Source organism: Balearica regulorum, chromosome 6 (genome assembly GCF_011004875.1).
Source record: "Balearica regulorum gibbericeps isolate bBalReg1 chromosome 6, bBalReg1.pri, whole genome shotgun sequence".
In the NCBI taxonomy this organism is placed as follows: Eukaryota; Metazoa; Chordata; class Aves; order Gruiformes; family Gruidae; genus Balearica; species Balearica regulorum.
In genome coordinates, this window is record NC_046189.1 from 34,219,538 (window position 1) to 34,238,271 (window position 18,734).

The window sequence follows — 18,734 nt, forward strand, 5'->3', positions numbered from 1 at the left end:
GAAGGCATTTCTTTTCTCCAGGAAACCCAGCACCAAGCAGTCCTAGCAGCCTGCCCAACCTCACAGGAAGGTGGGATCTCTCACTCTTTGGATAAAGGACAAACCCTCACCCCCCATACATCACAAGGTGCACCCACTGGATAGCAGAAAGATCCTGCAGGGAAACCACTGGGAAATCCATAGAGTTGCAAAACCTACTGTACAGTAAACACTTTCATTCAATGTGATGGTTTAAATGACTACCTTTATTTTCATGTGATCACACATGCCCTATTTCTTTAGGATGATGACAACATTTTTATGTAGCAACTTAGGAACAATTTTCATCCCACATGAAATTGTTGCCAGTCCTTAGTGAGTCACTCTCTCTCGGCGTGCACGTGAGTGTGCACATCATCCACACAGGGACCTGCATCACTGAGGTTTGATTTGCTGTTAGATTTCAAGGATGACCGTTCACTGATTCCTGAACAACAGGTATATGTATTCAAAGGATGAGGTACTCAATCCAGAGCAGATAGCCAAGTAAAATTTTTAAATGGCTGAAGGAGTTCATGCATTGAAACTCTAAGTGACTGGGGTAAAACAAAAAAAAAAAAAAAAAAAAGCAAGCACAAATGAGTTACTGTAGCCCAGAACTCAGCAGAAACTTATGCACAGATAATTTATGTAACGTATGTGTTTAACATTCCTACTGTTCTGCACCATGCTGTAAAACCTGCTGTTATTACATGCTATACTAGCATGTCTATTACTTTCCAGCAAGAAAATCATTACTTTGGCCTGCCGCTTGATCTTGTTGAGTTTTGTATAACTCACCTGGCCCTTTCAAAAACACAAGCTGAAAAATTGTCTATAAATCAGATACTTGACAGAAAAAGAAGTATTCTGCACTATTTAGCAAAGCCAGGGCTGTACTGCATCAAATTCTACTTCCTACTTTTTAACTATGCCATCACTGAGAAAAAATTGCACTAATATAACAGTTCAATATTCAATATAATGAAGTAGGCTCAACAGTGCTCCACCAGTCACAAAAGAGACATTACCGTCTGCCGTTTGTGAATAAACTTCCCTTTGTCATGATTTAATCAACCTTCATTTTTAATCTGCATACATAAAACATTAAATGCTACAAGCTTTAATTACTTTGAAAAACACTTGCTGAATAATTTAATCTCAAAGCACAGTTTTCTCCATACCATGAACCTGAAGAAAGTCCTTAAGGGCAAAATCCTCGCAGTAACCTATCAGCTAAATCTGAGAGCCTTCATAGAAACAGTTAACTCATTTTCAACTACTTAAAAAAAACATTTAAATACAGGATTTGTCTACCTGTCATGTGCAATGTCAGGAAGAGAGATACAATATGGCAAACCAACATTTTCGATTTGACCCAGTCTCAAAATCAAGTCCCAATACACCAGATGTAAAGCAAGACTTTTCTTGTTGGGAGGACAATACCCCCCTGAGGAACAGAATAACTGATACGCCAAAGAGATGGAGTCACTCCACTAGAGCTAGGTGGACATTACTCATTTGCACGGCCAAACATGCACCTGCTAAAGCCACGAAACAAGTGTTAAGGTATTTTGGGGCTTGCTTTAACTGAACCACCACTGTGCATATTCAGAAGGAAGACACATATTAAATCTCTTTCACTGCAATAGTCCATGCAATAAAAAGCAAAGAAGAAGGAAGTCTTTTCCTCAAAATTTATATAGCAAGTGAGATGCAGTATAATTAAAATCCTTGATTTGTCAATGGAAAAAAAGAAGAAAGAAGTCTGCATAGTACTGACAGCCAGATGGGGGTCCTAGAACCAGAGTTAACACCAGGCCACGGATGAATACTGACCACATGCAGCAGAAGTGCAGACTTCAGAATCCTTTTCACCGTCACAGCTGCAGCTTTCAGCCCCAAGAGTAAATACACATTAAGTTCTCTCAAGTGCTGCACGGAAACTTTCCTAACAGTAGGATTTCACATTTCAGACTGCAGCTCTTCAGGAAAAGTTCTCTTTAGCTCATATATAAGATAACCCATTATTCCTTTGCTATTACGACAAAGATTTACAATAGCATATAAAAAGGGAAGGAGGAACTTTCTATCATTGTCAAGCAGCAGAAAGGGAAAAAAACAGACATGATTGGTAAAAGGTTTTTTTTTTTTTCCTTGTGGGAATTCATTTATATCAACTATCACAATGGTAAAGCCACTAATAATTCACTGATTCACCAAGGCATCAAAAGGGACCCCCATCATTTCACCCCCCGTAGATTGCAACCCATTGCATTTCACTCAGACACCTCTGTCCGGGGGCCAAGAATTTTTGCTTGGGCATCTTTCTGGAAACCATTTTTAAGTCAAATACATCAAAAGGCGGAGAGTTCAAAACTTACCTCAGCATTTCTATTCCATGGGTTAAACGGCCTCACTTAAAAAATACTCTCCTTATTTCACTTTCCTTTTTTTTTTTTATGTACCTATTGGTTGTTGCCATGATTTCTGCAAGATGGGGCACCTGAATGTAACACAGATGGGTACCTGGAAGGCACTTCTTACCACGTTTCCTCCTTTAACTAGTCAAAGTGACGGATTTCAGTCTCACCCATCCATCCCATTTACGTACCTTGTTTCCAGCAAGCTCAGCCCAGCACACACTTTAGATGGTGGATGTGCTGGCCTCCCTGTTTTTAGTGGAAATCCACTACAGTAAAAATAAACACCATTCCTCTCATTAAGGGAAATGGTTTCCGTGTAAATGTGACTATGGCTCACTGCTCTCTACTGTACTTGAGCACACTGTCCAAATGCAACACAGACAGAAAGACACCAAAAAAAGCTGGTTTTCTCAGGTATTCTGCAATTTGCTAACAATTCTGTGTGCTGCTCCTCTTACCAGTGTAAGTTCCTACAAATGATGGAAAGATTCAGACTGATATGAAAGCAACAGTTAGTACTGGGTCCTCGGTGGCTACAGATTACTGAAAAATAAGTGAGTGGTTAAGACTCTGTCCCGCTCAGCCGCATCACACGGGATTGTGCTGACAGCCAGAACAGACCAGGAACTTACAGCCCTTATCTGCTGGGGTTAGACAAACAAGGAATACTAATTCTACCCAAAACCATAGACTTATTCACATAAAATGCTGCCTTAATGTAAGAAAAAACTCCAGTGTTGCAATAAAAAAAAGTCTTACAAGGCAGTTGCATCGCGCCTACAACCAAGTGAAAAACAAAACAAAAGCATACAATTGCTTTTAAAAATATGCATTTATGCATCACCTTCCGTGTTTGTTAAAGCTAAATAGCAAAGAGAGAGAAGCAGAACTGGGGACAGAAACCATTCGTGTTAAGGACCTGATGTCCACAATTTCTGTGTTTCTGGGGGTTACATGGACCAGCTCTCATCTGATCCCGGGGACCAAACACCCGTTAGCAGCTGGAGGACCCCAAATGTGCCCCTGGAGCACATCATCTTGCTTAATTTCATACCAAAGGGATCCAGTTCACAACTCCGGGTCCTAGCCAAAGTTCAGCAAGTACGATCAGGATTTGTTTCACTGGTACGTTTTTGATCCAAACTAAAATGCTACCATGGGCTTACCCAAGAGTTATTGCTCTGCAATACTGAAATTTACTGCAGACCACAGGAACGCCGAAGGGCAAGCTTGCACGCGAACACTCAGAGAATATTATTTCAGTGGAAGTATTTCCTCATCTAGAAGTGAGCAATGAGCAAACACATTCAGCATCTCGCCCACCCCACCGCAGGAAGGACACCTGACAAAAAGAAATGGAATAGGTAATTAAGAGTAAAGAGAATTACACCTTTGTGAGTTACAGTAGTTTAAAAGATATTAACAGCAGCAGGTAAGGACATTTATTTACTTTACACTTTCAATGCATTACTTTGGCAGAAAACGTTCTTCCTTTTTAGAGGGAAGTGAAAAAATCCTTTACTGAAGCACCATTTCATCCCAGGGAAGAAGTGCTATTAAGTCCACTTAGGCTGGCAACTGTGAGATGAACTAAAGCAAAGGTGGCATTGCATCGCATTGCGTTGTGTTGCACTTGCCTAGCTTACCTTATAGAAAGGAATCTGTACCCACTCAGAAAAGAGGCAAGATTCATGAAGAATATAATTGACGGTTTCCTAGATACAAATAACATATTTAATAAAATATAACCTGAATGAAGCAAAGGATAAAGGGGAAAATTCTCAAAGCTGGTTTTGAGGGAGGGACTTGTTCCAGGTTTGGGGTTTTTTGTTGTTGTTTTGATTGGCTGGTTGGTTGGTTTTCAGAATAAAAAGATCCAGCCAGATCTGGGGCTGTCTACCCTACCCCCAAGTAAAAATAATGCAGAGAGGTGGCAGAATAGGGGAGGTAAACAGAGCTTAGGAAAAAAGACATTTTCAGTGAAGCAGCTTACTTTTTCTTTACACACTGAATATACTCCCTTGCTGACATGATGTATGGCCCTGCAGGTGCTTCTTTCAGAAATTATCTATCATCTCTCCATATGTGTTGTATGGAGTGAGACACCTATAGCAGATTCTTGGGTTTGGTGTATAGGATGTAAATACAGTAAAAAGATATCCCCAGAACTGATGCACAGGGCCGTGCTGCTCGCAGAATTAGTACACTAAAGCCTTTTCTCCTGAAGTTCTTCTTTTTCTTGAATAAGCAGGGGGGTTCTATGCTGCAGCTAATTGTACTATGAGGAAGAAAGGAAGGAGCCTCCTTTTCCTAAATTCTTCCACGAAAATGATACCAACTACCACGCAAGCAAAACATTCTGCTAGTGTCTGTTTATGTTTACAATATAAATACAGGAGAGACCAGAAATAAGTAGAATTCAGATTTCCTCTGACATATCAATATATATATTCCACAAGGACTACTCCATTTTCATTTGCTGACCACTACATTCTTTAAACTACAAGCTTACTGTATATTAATGTCATTAATGTTATGGGATAGGAAATTAAGAGTGTGGAGTTATTCTAACAGAATAAAATTCTATCAACTGTCTGTCTGTCTTCCATTGCTTCCACTACAGACACCACTGGGGCAGCTGAGACAGGTTACCACGATGACGCTCCTGTTTGCCACCAGGCTATTCTCTTCCATGCCCTAATGGTTTCCCAGTACGTAATGAAATCACTGGATCACAATGGAAGTATCAAAACACATAAATTCATTATATCTACGTTACTGTCCTTTGTTCTGAGACTCCTCTTACGCTGTCAGTGAAAGCTAGCAGTACACTTAAGAAAGACAACATTCTTCAAATGATTAGCAATAGGGAAATAAAAGTAAGGAAACGATGACAAAGATGTTGCTTAGCTTACAAAGAGAAACGACATTAGTAAAGGCAGGAGGGCTGTTGGAAGAAAAATATTAGGAAAACTCTGTGTATAGAAGATTAAAGATGGGAAGCTGGAGGAAAAATGTATGGCACAGGAGCAAATCCCATGGAGATGTAAGTAAACCGAAGGGAAAAAGACGTGAGAGAGCACCGAGAGCAGCTCACGCAGAACACAGCATTTTACAGAATTCGAAATCTGTCTAAAAAGAGAGTGCAGAGGGACAAAAGAAAATAGCTAAGGACACAATCCAAATAGTCAGAACCAAAAAAAAAAAAAGACTTCGCTAGAGTCTTCACGAACCCATCCAGAGGAGCTTTCACCCTCCTTCCTTCAGTTGCTGCTAGTTAGGGCATAACGAAATCAGAAATGTAGGGTCTTAACATTGCCACTTAGGACTATAACATCAAGCTCATTTCTACCTACAGTAACAGGACCCAAAAAAGAGCAAATCCCCTCTTCAGTACAGAATTGTACATAGAGACCCTGCAAGGCATACAAGAAAACGTATATACTATATATAGGTATAAACTCTTTCTCGTATTGGGTGAGCAAACACCTTGCATGAGCTGACAATTGCCTTCAGAAATCTCTTCAGAGTCTGGCACACAATACTAGAAATGTAGTTCTGTCCTTCTGAATTTGAAAACATGCCACAACACTGAACATTTACTACCAAAAACCTTGGAGAATGCCAGTGACAACATTTTGATAACTACCTTTCATACAGCTTGAGTACTGCAGCTCAATCCATCTTACTGTATTCCAAAGGACTTCTTTTCCCAAGATATAATGAAAATTATTATGGTGCAAATTACATGATTAGTCCCGCAAATATTATTCACGTAAGGATTTCCCCTCTGAAGTCAGAGGGACTACATGTAAATAAGCACATTAGGAACGGGCCAGGACACAAAATACTTTTAAGTCACCTCAGGGACCAAAAGGTAGCATATAGTCAATGCACCACAATACCATAAACCTTTGAACTAAAAATAAAAAGGAACCTTTTGCAACTAATTTTCTTGCATTGCAGCTACCCTCTCATTTCAAAGTCTTCTGACTTCGTGGGCTTATTACCTCAAGAAGATTTAAATTTATATTTATGACATCTAATTACCCGATACAATCATCTGTGCTCTAGAACAAGAAGGCCCTTGACTAAACTTTTCAGTAGGATCTTTGTTGCGTTGCTATTCGCACCGAGATGTTGCAGAAAGCTTCCCAACTAAGGTAGAAATTCCTAAAAGGAAATTTCCAGCAGGGACTACCAAGAAGATCTTCTTGAACTGCACTTTCTCTTACTAAAGCCACCCAATTTTTATAGTCATTTTGTGTTTATTTAGAACTGTCATTAGACCATCCGATTTAAACAGTAAGATTCAAAACAGCAGCACAACATTACTCCTAATTAAGTGTACTTAAGCTCAAATCCGTACTCTGAGAGACTCCCCTAGTATATGTTAAATGCTTTGATTTAACCAGCCTCTGCAGCCTTAGGATGGGAAAGGGGGAAAGGAAGGCAGCAGCCTCTGCGCCGTCAGGAGCAGAAAGAGCAAACGCGGAGGATGAATGATCAGTCGCGCTGGCAGTGTTTGATTTAGTTTCTTGCACTTGCCCGGCATTTCAAACAAGTTTAATGGTTTTCCCACTAGCATTTGGAATTCTCTCTGTATTTCCAAAAAGAAAACTCTAATATTTGCCCAGTTTGTCTTCTGGAAAGTGTCGTGGCTTAAGCCACTGAAACCAGGACAGAAAGCTACAACACGATTTTTTTATATTTTTTTTTTTCCTTAAGGAATGTACATTGCAAATATTGCCCCAGGCAGTCTAAAATAACCCCAAAAGCCTTTAAAGAATCTTTACTTCCCTGAAATTATCACATTGTTTAATACTTCCTAATTGATTTTCTCAGACAACATCCTCCAAATGTCAGAGGGCTTTTATCTTGGTTTAGAATCGTTCAAAACTATTTACAGATTCTCTACATAAATAACACATAATAAGTTATGTGGCTGTTGCCAGCAGTGTTAAGAATGATTAGAAAAGGTCTTTTAACTTTAGCCTCAGATCTGTAGGGCATCCAATGTCCTTCCTAATGGATAAATACAGTAATTTATCATCATCAGTCACCATCAGCATTGTTCTTTTTACTATCATATATTCATGAACATTATTCGATACAGCTGAATGGACCGTAAAAGAAGTGCATGATTAAAGTGGAAAGGGACCAAGTTTGAGACAGTCGAGATTTTGTGGCTAATGGATGGACTTGAAATATGACACAGGTTTTATAAGGGTTACAAAGATGGTGTCAACAAATTACAGCTACCTGCTGCCAGGACACGGGCATTCGTAGCAGATGGATCTGCTTACGTCTTCTAGTGCAATGTTAAAGAAAGTATAACATGTGAAATAGTCTTGTACACCTAAATGTTTTTCCATAGGTCAGGCACATTTCAAAACTCTATTAGTTTAAAAAAAAAAAAAAAAAAGAAACCCAACGCCAATACCGGAGATACTTCTCTAGGGATCACATATTACATTCATCCTTATTAGCACTATAGGAAGAAAGTCTGTGTTCACATTTGCGACTAACACATACATGTAATCTCTGAATGCCCTCAAGTTATTAAAAAATGCTAAGATAATGGCTTTCAAATTCTAGAATAACAACAAACAACATCTCAGTCAGCTTAAAGAGTTCCTCCCTCTTGTTAATTATCAAAATAGCTTGCCTGAAGCAATACCTTCAGTTGGAAGATATTGGAAAGAAATACAAAAAGTATGGTTTTAAATAAATAATACGACAAATATCTGAGGCTACTATGTAATGTACGGCGTGCCTGCAATTCACTTTGACACAGAATAGCCAAAAAGATTGGGCTGTTTCACAGTTTTTGATTTACTGCATTAAATAATCCCTTTAATCCACCTGCAAAGTGGAGGGCTCTAAATGCTGAAAAATCAGGTGCTGTGTTACGCTGCACAGATTCCCGCAAGCTCTTTAGAAAGCGAGACACAGAGAATCTGCAAAATGGCATGGGAACCATGAGGGGAGGGTACAGGGAGCAAGAGAGCACAGGCATGATTGCCTGGCCTTTTGTCCACCAAGAGAGACCTCTTCACGGTTGTGTTCCTGCCAGGTTCCCTGGGCAGAGGGTGGACCATGCACTGGAAAGTTCTTGGTAAAGTTTTCTGCATTAGGAAAGTGAGTTTCTGAAGAGACACTTGTCACTTCTGAATTTGAGATGTACAGAAAAATATGCTAATGTGCAATACAGCCACTTAAAAACATTTGTATGACTGCTGTCTCAAGCTACCTGAGGTCCTGTACGTACACAGACCATTTACAAGATGTCATATAAAATGATGCCTCTCAATTAACGTGAGAAGCATTTCACCAAAAATGAGATCTGACAGCCCAGCACTCCACAGAGCTCAGAGCAGAAGACTAGAAATGCCATGAAAATGGAGGATGAGTTTTTTGTGCTCATCACCACAACCAGGTACATGACTGAACTCCATCGAAACAGCCACGTGGCAAAGAGAAAGTGAATCAAGGCCACAGGCAGTGTTTGAAAGATGACATGTCCCATGCCTTCCCCCAGAACTTGAATCCTAAATGATATTCCAAACCACCACAGTTACTACATTTTCACATAAGCTTCTTGTGCTACTGGTCATATATTCAACAGATATTGCAAGCCTGTAATACTTCTTTCTGGATCCAGCACGGATATATATAGTGTATGAAATAGAATTTAAAAGTTAAAGCTAAGATTTAGATGTTAACTCTTTATGAAATATTCTGGGCATAATAATATAATCTTATTTCTCCACTTTTATTGGCTTTTTTCTACCTGATGTTTCCGACGTTATGTTGAACCTTGCAAACCAGAAGGTTTGATATATTGCCGCAATAAACCAAGTAAAAAGTTCCACTAGGTTGGGAAGATGTAAAGTCGCTTTGGATTATGTACTTATTTCAGCCTGAAGCCAACTCTGAACACAACCAAGAGCAGGGGACATGGAGTTGACTACCTAACTAAATCTTTCAAGTTACTGGAACTGTGGTACATATACGATTAAGAGTTCAAGTTTCTCCCTGACCCATCAAGCTCAAAATGACCTGCGTGGAGCATGGAAGAGCCCTTTTACCTTGATAAAACCCCATTAAATGAATACCGCTCTGGACAGACACAGCTATCCATCAACATTTTTCCCACTGCAAGATCAGTCTATCTTCAGGAAAAAGAAGTAAGGCAATGAAGGAAAACATAAAAACATAAACTATTTTTGCTTTCGTCACTGAAAAATGAAACACAGATTGTTCTCTTTTGTTCAGATGTACTTTTAGAATATGCCCCTTGTTCAGTGACCACAGAAACTGATCCTGAGGCAGAGAAAATTCAACTCCTTAAAGCAAGGCAGTGAAGCAAACAGTAGTCAGTCATCGTTGTATGTATACTAAACATGTAATTTAAATGCTTACCAAATAATTTCCCTATTTAGTGCAACACAATACAGTCTGATTTCATTTTTCCTTACCTATTTTTAAGCAGAAAAATGTAGTAAATTCTAAAATGACACGCAGTAAAAAAAAAAAAACCCACCTGTTTTCTTTTTCTATTTTAAAATCAATTTATAAAAGACTTTAAGTTGGAAGAGTGAGAGAGACTCAGGAGAGAATGATTATAAATTTCAAAGGTCTGTCTTCTATACACACAAAGAACAGCAAGTAGCACCAGGTGGTGTAGATCATCTGTTTTTTTGTAAACAGACTGAAGCCTCACAAAGGTAATACCTAGAGGAATTATCTTAGTTTTTCATCTGCAAAGACAGCAACATTCATCAACCAGCAAGTCATACAGGTACATTATATTTTTCAAATATGTTGTGTCCACTGACAACCGAATGGTTGTGCCTTCTAAAAATGATCACTAAACATCATTGTCCAAGACCCCAGGATGGTTCTTAAAAGCTACGAGATGAAAACCACTATTTTTTGTCCTCTCTAAGAGGAACTGAGGGAGCCACATTCACTCCCAACACAAGTGCTCAAGTGACAGAAGTCTGAGCACTTTGATGGAGCTTTGCAGAAATGAGCAGAAATACAAGTAATTTACAGCTATTTTCCTTCCCGCAGATATATCATCTGAACATAAAACTGTAATTTTGGCAATAAATATGAGTCATCATTTAGCAAAGAGTTGAGAATAAATCTGGCTAATTTATCAAACCGATCGCCAAAACATCAATAGCACTGTTAATGGAACTTGTTATTAGATGCCTTGGCCCAGCAGAGGCTTGATTTAAAAATACCATCAGGGGAAGTGTTGGATATGAAGTTGTGTCCAATTTATTTATAAGATGATGGCTATGGATGCTTCAGTCTGTCGATCCAAGCTTTTATTTCAGTGGAGAGTCCCAGCATTAGCCTGCTGTAATTTGAAATTACAGCTCAGGTCCCAAGCCTATAAATTTACCACAAATGCATCAACTTCAGTTTGACTGTTCTCAGGAGGATCTGTAAAATCAGACTTTGAAATCAGGAAAGAGATTTACACATAGAAAATCCTGGGGTAATTCCTTGCTCCTTCTTGGACTTCCCAAAGGCCCAACCACTTCTCTGCTAGAAAAGATTTGCTGCTCCTGCTCTCTCAGGAAACCCTCTCAGTGCAGATGCAGCTTCTTGTTAAAAATAAATAAATAAACTGCAGGTGTCATTTGTAGTGATACTACAGGTTTGTACAAGCTCACCGAGCAAAATGCAACGTTAAACAAGAGTACCCGGACAGATAAGGATTTCTTGAAGGCCCTAAGAAGGATGCGTTGTCCACATGGACCAAGCAGTGACAGTGCTATGGGGTATGGAAAACTGGGTGAACGTATGAGCCCCTGCTTGTTCCTCTCCCCATGCTCACCACGGCTGCAGATCTGTAACCACAACCACAAAGAGTCAACAAAAAGCTTCAAACTCACAATATCCCTCTGTTGCGATCACAGCCATCTCACACTACTGTACTAACAACCGTTTCCAGCATAAACCTAGAGTCGGACACAGCCTGTGGCCAAGCCCTGGCCAGGGCTGAGCTACAATCGCACGGATCTTGGCTGCTGTGAAGGTGCATGAGCGGCTTTGGTGTTCGTAGAGATCCACCAACCATGGCCTCAGTCTATACAGAGCTCACTGCAGGAGTTAGGCCTGCATCCTTATAATTAGCATTTAAAGCCCTGGAAGGACTTGCGGCCCATTAAAAGCAACGTATGTGATACCATTATTTACTGCGTGATGTCTCCAGCATCTAAGACAGCAAGCAAAGTTGATTCGATGTCAACTTTTACCAAGAAAACCAAACTCGGTGTGGAAAAACCTGATGCAAACATACGGGACTTCACATTTACACTTCACGCAGCTAGGCACACCAGATAGACCAGTGGTCCCCCGTCCACCACCGAGATAGGCTGAGCACTCGGGTAATAATATTTCTATATTTAGGGTAAATTCCTAATGTTTAAATTGAGAACATAATGCTGTTCCTCATTACAACCTAAAAGAGCAGACAAACTGGTAATTTTTGGCATATAATGTTAAGCCTGCTTTGAAAAGATTTCCACCTCCTACAAGAAAAAGCCATTCTGGCAATTCAGTATGTCTGAATTGAATATAAAGGAATAAAGACTGGTTAAGTTCAAGTACTTTTTATTATATCTAAAAGCAGTATCCCTCTAAAGCAAAACAATGTCCCCGAAATTTATGAGCTCTGTGAATGGCTGAGACCATTTAAAATGATCTTGACTTTTCCATAAATTCTGCTATTTGCATGAAATTTAAGTACTGATGGAAGTTACCCATCTTTTTCAGAGAATGTAACTTATACAATTAATTTATTCAAGAAGGCTCCTCAAAATCAAATGTTTTATTTTATCAGCATTACATGAAGATGTACCATAATGCACATACTTTTCAGGAAAAAGCACACATCTTCAAATTTATTTAAATTAATGGGTTCACTGAGACTGGAAGGACTACCCAGAAGCTTAACGCGCAGCCTGGATGTGCAGGCTGGATGCTCGGATACGAGCTTTTTAAAACATAACTCTGCACAGCAGCTTTCACTGTTGGCGTTTTTCACCCAATGTTAGCGCATCAGAGGAAAATTAAGCCCTGTAGATGCACGTAACGGAGAATGAAAATGTGAAACGCGGCTCCCCGTGTCCTGCAAGCCCCGTTCAGCACGCTGGAGTTCAAAATAGGAGCGATGAGTCCTGATAATGTGCAAAAAAAACCCAAAAAAAACAAAACCAAAAAAAACCCACCCTCAATCTCGCCATAGCGCTGGAGTTAGCCCATTTTTAGGTGTTACGGGCGAGGGAGAGCTGCGCCGCGGGGGCCTCACCCGCCGGGCGGGGAGGGCAGGTGCCCGGCTCCTGCTCGGCCCCGCCGCCCCTGCAGCAGCGGCCGCCGGGTGCCAGAGGGGCCCCAGCACCGGGGCTTCGGCGGGAAGGCGCACGGCCCCTTCGCTCCCGATGCGTTAGCGCTATCGCCCCGGAGCAACAGATACGGCGGTCTGGTAATGAAAAGTTCGATTTTGTGATGATGACAGCCAAGTTCAGCTGCTCTCCCGGTACCCGTCCTTCACACGCGGAAGCCGCCCGAGACTCGCCCGTTTCGACAGCGAGCTGGTACCGAGAGACACCGGTACCTTGGACAGCCTCACCCCGGCCGGAGCACGGGGAGGCACCCGTCGGGCCTACGGACGTGACCGCCGCCCGGGCGCTGCCAAAAACCTTCCGGGAAACCTCCCCGGCCCCGTGGGGCCGCTCCCGCCCCGCCGCGAACAGGCTGGCGATGCAGAGCGCGGCCCCGCGGCGCCCCGGGCAGCTCCGCCGCGGGCACAGGGCGCCCCCCGCTCCCCGCTGCCGGCCGCGGCGCCCCGGGCGCACCGCACCCCCGCCCCCGGCAGCCCCGGCCCGCTCCCCCGGTGCCACCACTGTTCCCCCGGTCCCCACGGCCGGCAGCCCCGTGTCGGCGCCGCTGGCGCCTGCCGGCAGGGCAGGACACCCCCCCACCCCCCCACCCCCCCGTGTGCGTGACTCCCCGCGGCGCAACTCGCGGGGAAGGGGAGCGCAAACTCCTGCGGGACCCGCTGCCGCCGGGGGCCGGTGCTGACCGACACCCCAGCCCCGAAGCGGGGCCAGAGAAGGCTAGGTCCCGTCCGGGCGGCCCCAGCGCTCCCCCACCCCTCCTCCGCATCCCCCGAGACGGTTCCGCAGGGCTCCCGCTTCCCCCGGCCGAGCCGCCCCGAGGGCGCCCGCCCCCCTCCCCGGACTTTTACCCAGCTCCGCACAACTTCGCCGGGACGGCGGCCGCCGCCCCCCGCCCCCTCCATCCCCCGGCCCCTCGGCGCCTCCCGCCGCGGGTCCCACCTGGTCGGGCTGTGGCGGCGGCGGGTTCCCCCTGCCGCCCGGGTGCGCCGGCTGCTCCTTCATGGCTGTCATCGCAGGGGGCTCGGCTCGGCTCGGCTCGGCTCGCCGCCTCTCACTGCCGCTGCGGCCCCGGGCACCCCTCCCTCGGCGCCAGCCGCATGACACCAGCCTCCCCTGGAAGTGGCGCGGCGGAGGAGGAGGAGGAGGAGGAGAAAGGGGAGGACGGGCGGGGGGCGCGGAGCCGCCGCCGCGGCAGCACCGCTACCGCAGTGCCCCGCCGCGCCGGTGCTCAGGGGGCGCCCGGCCCCGCGGTGCCCGCTGCCGCCCTGCCCCGCACCGGGGGACGGCCGCGCATCACCGCCGGGCGCCGGCCGCGGAGCGCCCCGCGGCGGGCACGCTCTGCCCGCCCGCCCCGCTCCGCTCCGCTCCGCTCCGCCCGCCGTGGGCCGGCCCGCCTCGTCCCGCCGCCGCCAGCAGGTGTCACAGCGGTTCCCGCCGGCCCGGGAGAGACCATCCGCGCCCCCGCCACGGGGGCGTCGCTGCCGCGCTGCCCGCCCCCGCTACCGCCCCGCGGGGACCGGGACCGGCCCCGGCCCGGCGGGGGCTTCCCCCGAGGCCCATGGCCGCTGCTGCCCCGCCGCCGGCAGAGAGAAACCACGGGGGAGGGGGTAAAGGAAAAAAAAAAAAAAAAAAAAAAGAGGGGTGGGAAAGGATACACAGCTGTGCTGTTTGCTTTTATCTAACGTTTCTTGCCCCCCACAGCTCCAGACGCCCCCCGGGACAGGGCAGGCGCTGTTCTGCCGCTCCCCAGCCCCGCCACGGCGTTTCAGCAGCGAGCGGCCAAAGGTGGGTGTCCCGAGCTGTGCGGGAATGTCCCCTAGCCCGAGGAGCTCAGCGTGGGGCATCACAACCCTTATTTTCAGGAAAGGCCCTCACCTTATGAAGTCCATGGCTATAAAGGGGGTCTCAAGTACCCGTTTTCACTGAATGCAGTGTAGGAGGCCCTTGTAAGGAGCTAGAAAAAGGAGAACTTAAGGGAAGACCTTAGGGACACACTCTACCCTCTGTCCTAAAGCAGCAGTATCAGTTGGTGACAAGGGTTTTTTAATAAGGACCAACAAAAGAGACTATCTGAAATGCATTTCTAATCAGTAAGAAAGAAAGAGTTGAAAATAGTAGATGGTAACTCAAGGGACAGCGAACATCAGTCTTTGTAAGGAAGAGGAATCTCACACCCAAGCAAGTGAAACAGTTAGGCTTGGGTTGGGCTGTTTGTTAATTCAGATCAGTTTCCTGGTCCAGCTCACGGTAGGGTCCTGAAAAAGCAGAATCGTCACCGTGGAGGAGTCGGTGTGCTGGGACAGGGACGCATTGCTGACGAGCAGCCCCAGCGCCTGTGTCTCAAGACACTGCAAGGTAGAAGGAGAGCTCTCAGCACATAATGGGAGAAGTGTTTGATCTTTTTTTAATATTTTTTTGCATCAACAAGAAAGGACATAACAAGAAAGGTCAGTTCTGACCGGATGGTAAGTGTAATTAATAGCTGTGACAAAGATCTAAGATTTCAGCCTATAGTGGGAGCAAGTTAGAAGGGAACAGGGAGATGACAACAGACTGAGGAATTACAGACCAGCCAGCCACAGAATACAGAGTATTGAGAATTTCCATCATCCTGTATCACCCATCGCTGTGTTGACTCCTCCACCGATCGACACACACAATTTCTCTCGAAGTCTCAATAAAAGTTCTAGAAAAAAATAATCAAATTAACTTTGCAAGCACCTAGATGAAAGCTAGATGACAACTAATAGCCACCATTAATTTGTCAAGAGCAGATCATGTTAAACAAATCTAATTTCTTTCTTTAATAGGGTAACGGGCCTGTGGATAGAAGAGCAGAAGGGCGTCCAGCACTGGCTTCCTGGACAGTCCCGTGAGGTAGAGAGAAACAACCTGACTAAAACTAAACCCAGTATCTACGAAACTGTCTCCACTGCATCATTTCCAGTGGCTCCCACCCACAGCACGAGGCTGCAGTGCTGTGGTCCCTCCGTGGTCCATCCTGGTGGGGTTTGCCCATGTTTCCATCAGCACCAGGGTGGTTGAGCACACTACGCTCATCAGATTCATGAACAGTGTGAAGCTGGGGAGGATGCCAAGAACGTTGGAGGACATTATCAGAGTTAAATGTGATCCTGACAGACTGAGACCTTATAGCCTTTTGTGCAGTCCAGTAAGGACACGCGTGAGGGATGGAAAACAACAGGTTAGATCACATTTTCACATGAGGAATGGGACATTTCAGAGGGTCTCAAAACTGCACCTAAGGCAGTGTCCTGCTGCGGTGAACCGGCCAAACAGTGCACTGTAATGGACAAGCAGGACTACAGCGGTCATGATGCATGGAGAAATCCTGCCCTTGTCAGTACTGGCAGGGCATGCATTGAATACGGGGTCAGGGAATGCACAGTGACACAGACATGTAACAAGGAGAATCAGAGGTCTGGCAAGCACACGCGCTGAAGAAAAACTGAAAATCATTGGGATCAGTTAGTCTAAAGGAGAGAAAACAGAGCAGTTTTAAAACAATGCTCAAATGGTTGAAAGGTGCTACAAAAGAATGAAAATAACCTCTTGTGTACATGGTCGATCAGATAAACAATAGGTTTAAAGAAGGAAGAAAAATTCGGGTTAAACATTAGGAAAAAACCATATTTATTTCCAAAAAGGAGGAGTGGACATGGGATGAGACGGTGGACTGGGTTGCCTTAGGAGGTTTGGGGGCCTCCAGCCCTGGAGGCCAGATAAATGTCTGTCTGGAGCAATACAAGTGTAGTTGGTGCTGCCTAGGGTAGGATAATTGTCTAAATTAACTGACTCAATCTTGTCTTGTTGCTGACTTGATGGTTCCTTTCCAGCATGACACCAAACACCACCCAAGCCCCCTGCATGAGGCCCAGCTGCAAGAGCCCATGGTGAGGACTTGCATTGCTCACCCCGGGTATCAGTCTGCACAGTTGTTTTCTCTCAGCCGTTCCTGCACTTCACATCATCTCTGCCCTTACCTCCCCATTTCCTATCCCTGTTTTCGCTTTTAAAATTCATTATTTCCCTAACTTCTATTCCCTTGCTGCTGTCAGCCCTGTCCCTTTACCTTCCTGCCCTCTGACACTGTCTCTTTTCGAATAATTGCACTATACAAAGAAAAAGCAAAAACAGCAAGCAAGATGACATCTTTTGTATGCCAATACCTCTTGCTTTGCTTTACTTCTGCAGAGCAGCCTTTACTGCCAATCCTCCCTTTGTGTTGGCTGCGTTCTGTAGGACTCCAGATCTTTTTTTTTCTGAGCAATGCATAACATGGGGAGACTCAGATTTTGCCTGTGGCCTCTAGGTGCTACAGTAATACAAATAATAGGTCTTAGAAGCAGACGTGTTCTGATTCATGCTGTTTATGGCACAGGTCTATTGCAACTCGACTAATTACTGAGCCCCTATCACAGCTGAAGAATTCTAATGATTTAGGGTTTGAATGGGCATGTTTCAAATAGGGATTACTTTCAGCTTGTTTTTCATGAGATCCATTGTGATGGAGTTCCACTATTAATCAAGAATGAAAAAGACATTAGCAGTCAATTTAGCTGAAGCTTGGTTATTCACAATATATTCACTATGAGGTTTTATCACTATAATGGACTAAGATACGGAGGGTACGTTTCATAAAGGTCATTCTTGCTCATTGTTGGATATTCATAAATCAATTACAATTAGTGGAAATGTGAGTATTTTGGGGGTAGGAGTTTGGGGATTGGCTCTGTACACACTGAGTCTTATCTAAAGCTTCTTAAAATCAATACCTAAACTCTCATTAGTAGCACTTGATCATTCCTTTTATCATTATTTTTGAATGCTGATTCGTTGGTTCAGAGTATTGATGCTTTGGGGATATTAAGTTAACTCACCAGTTTTCACTACTGCCCACATTAACTTTTATTTGGGTCTCTTTTTGTAAATTACTGTTCAAAAGTCATTTGACTGGGTTGTTTAGAAGAACAGTTGTAGGACACATCTTTGAAACTGGAGCCTGGAGTTAAAACTGATGCTATATGGGTAAAAGCCATTAAGGTGTGCAGGATTTATTGTAGTTTCTTATACCATTGTCACCAAAACACTTAGAATATCTCGAGTTGGAAGGCACCCATAAGGATCATTGAGTCCATAGCAATACCTCATAGTATCAGCAGGGAAAGCACTTAAGGCTTGGGTGAAATAGCTGCAGAAATAAATGGAATTACGCTCTTGATCAGTTCTTTACAGAGTCATTACATTAATTCATTTATCTTTCAACTGAAATGTTATGTTACAGACTCCTTGTAATTTCCTGCGTCTTCCTCATCACACACAAGATCTGGGTGCATGAGTCAACACATAACATGATTATTTTGTCTTCCACATAAACGGAGTGGTTACTGAGAGCACCCCTAGGTGCCAGACGTTGCATATGTGCCACGCGTTCCTCACTCCCGTGACCGGGAGGTGGGCTGGGAGGTGCAGTGTCTGAGCTGAAGTAAAGATACAAAATCTGGGTTTAAATAAAGTCCTGGTTATCAAGTGATTTAACTGCCTCGTGTCATGCAGATGCTGCCGCTGCACAGATGACCTCAAAGAGGCACAGTCGTTACTAGCACAGGGAGGATCTTGTCCCTTCCTTAGGGAGTGAGTTTTTGTTTTGCCAAGCCTGCTGCTGCTCCAGTGGTGGAGTTTCAAAGAGCAAAACTGGAACAGGTGGAACAGGTAGGTTTGTTTTCTGAGTATTTTATACGGCCCTCATCGTAATTATTGTAATGTAATTACTGTAATGTAAATACTACTTGATCGCTAATTATAAGCATTCCCATAAAAATAAGAAGCCTCATTAAATCTATTA

General features: G+C 44.2%; 1 protein-coding gene across 1 annotated transcript in view; it reads right to left on the bottom strand.

Moving 5' to 3' along the window:
• Nucleotides 1-14,064, bottom strand: part of DPP10 (dipeptidyl peptidase like 10) — a 292,219-nt gene extending 278,155 nt beyond the window's left edge. Inside the window, exon 1 of the mRNA XM_075757159.1 lies at nt 13,808-14,064. Within this exon, the coding sequence (XP_075613274.1) occupies nt 13,808-13,879 (72 nt within the window). The 5' untranslated portion in view covers nt 13,880-14,064. The remainder of the gene's footprint in view (nt 1-13,807) is intronic.
• Nucleotides 14,065-18,734: the final 4,670 nt, after the last annotated feature.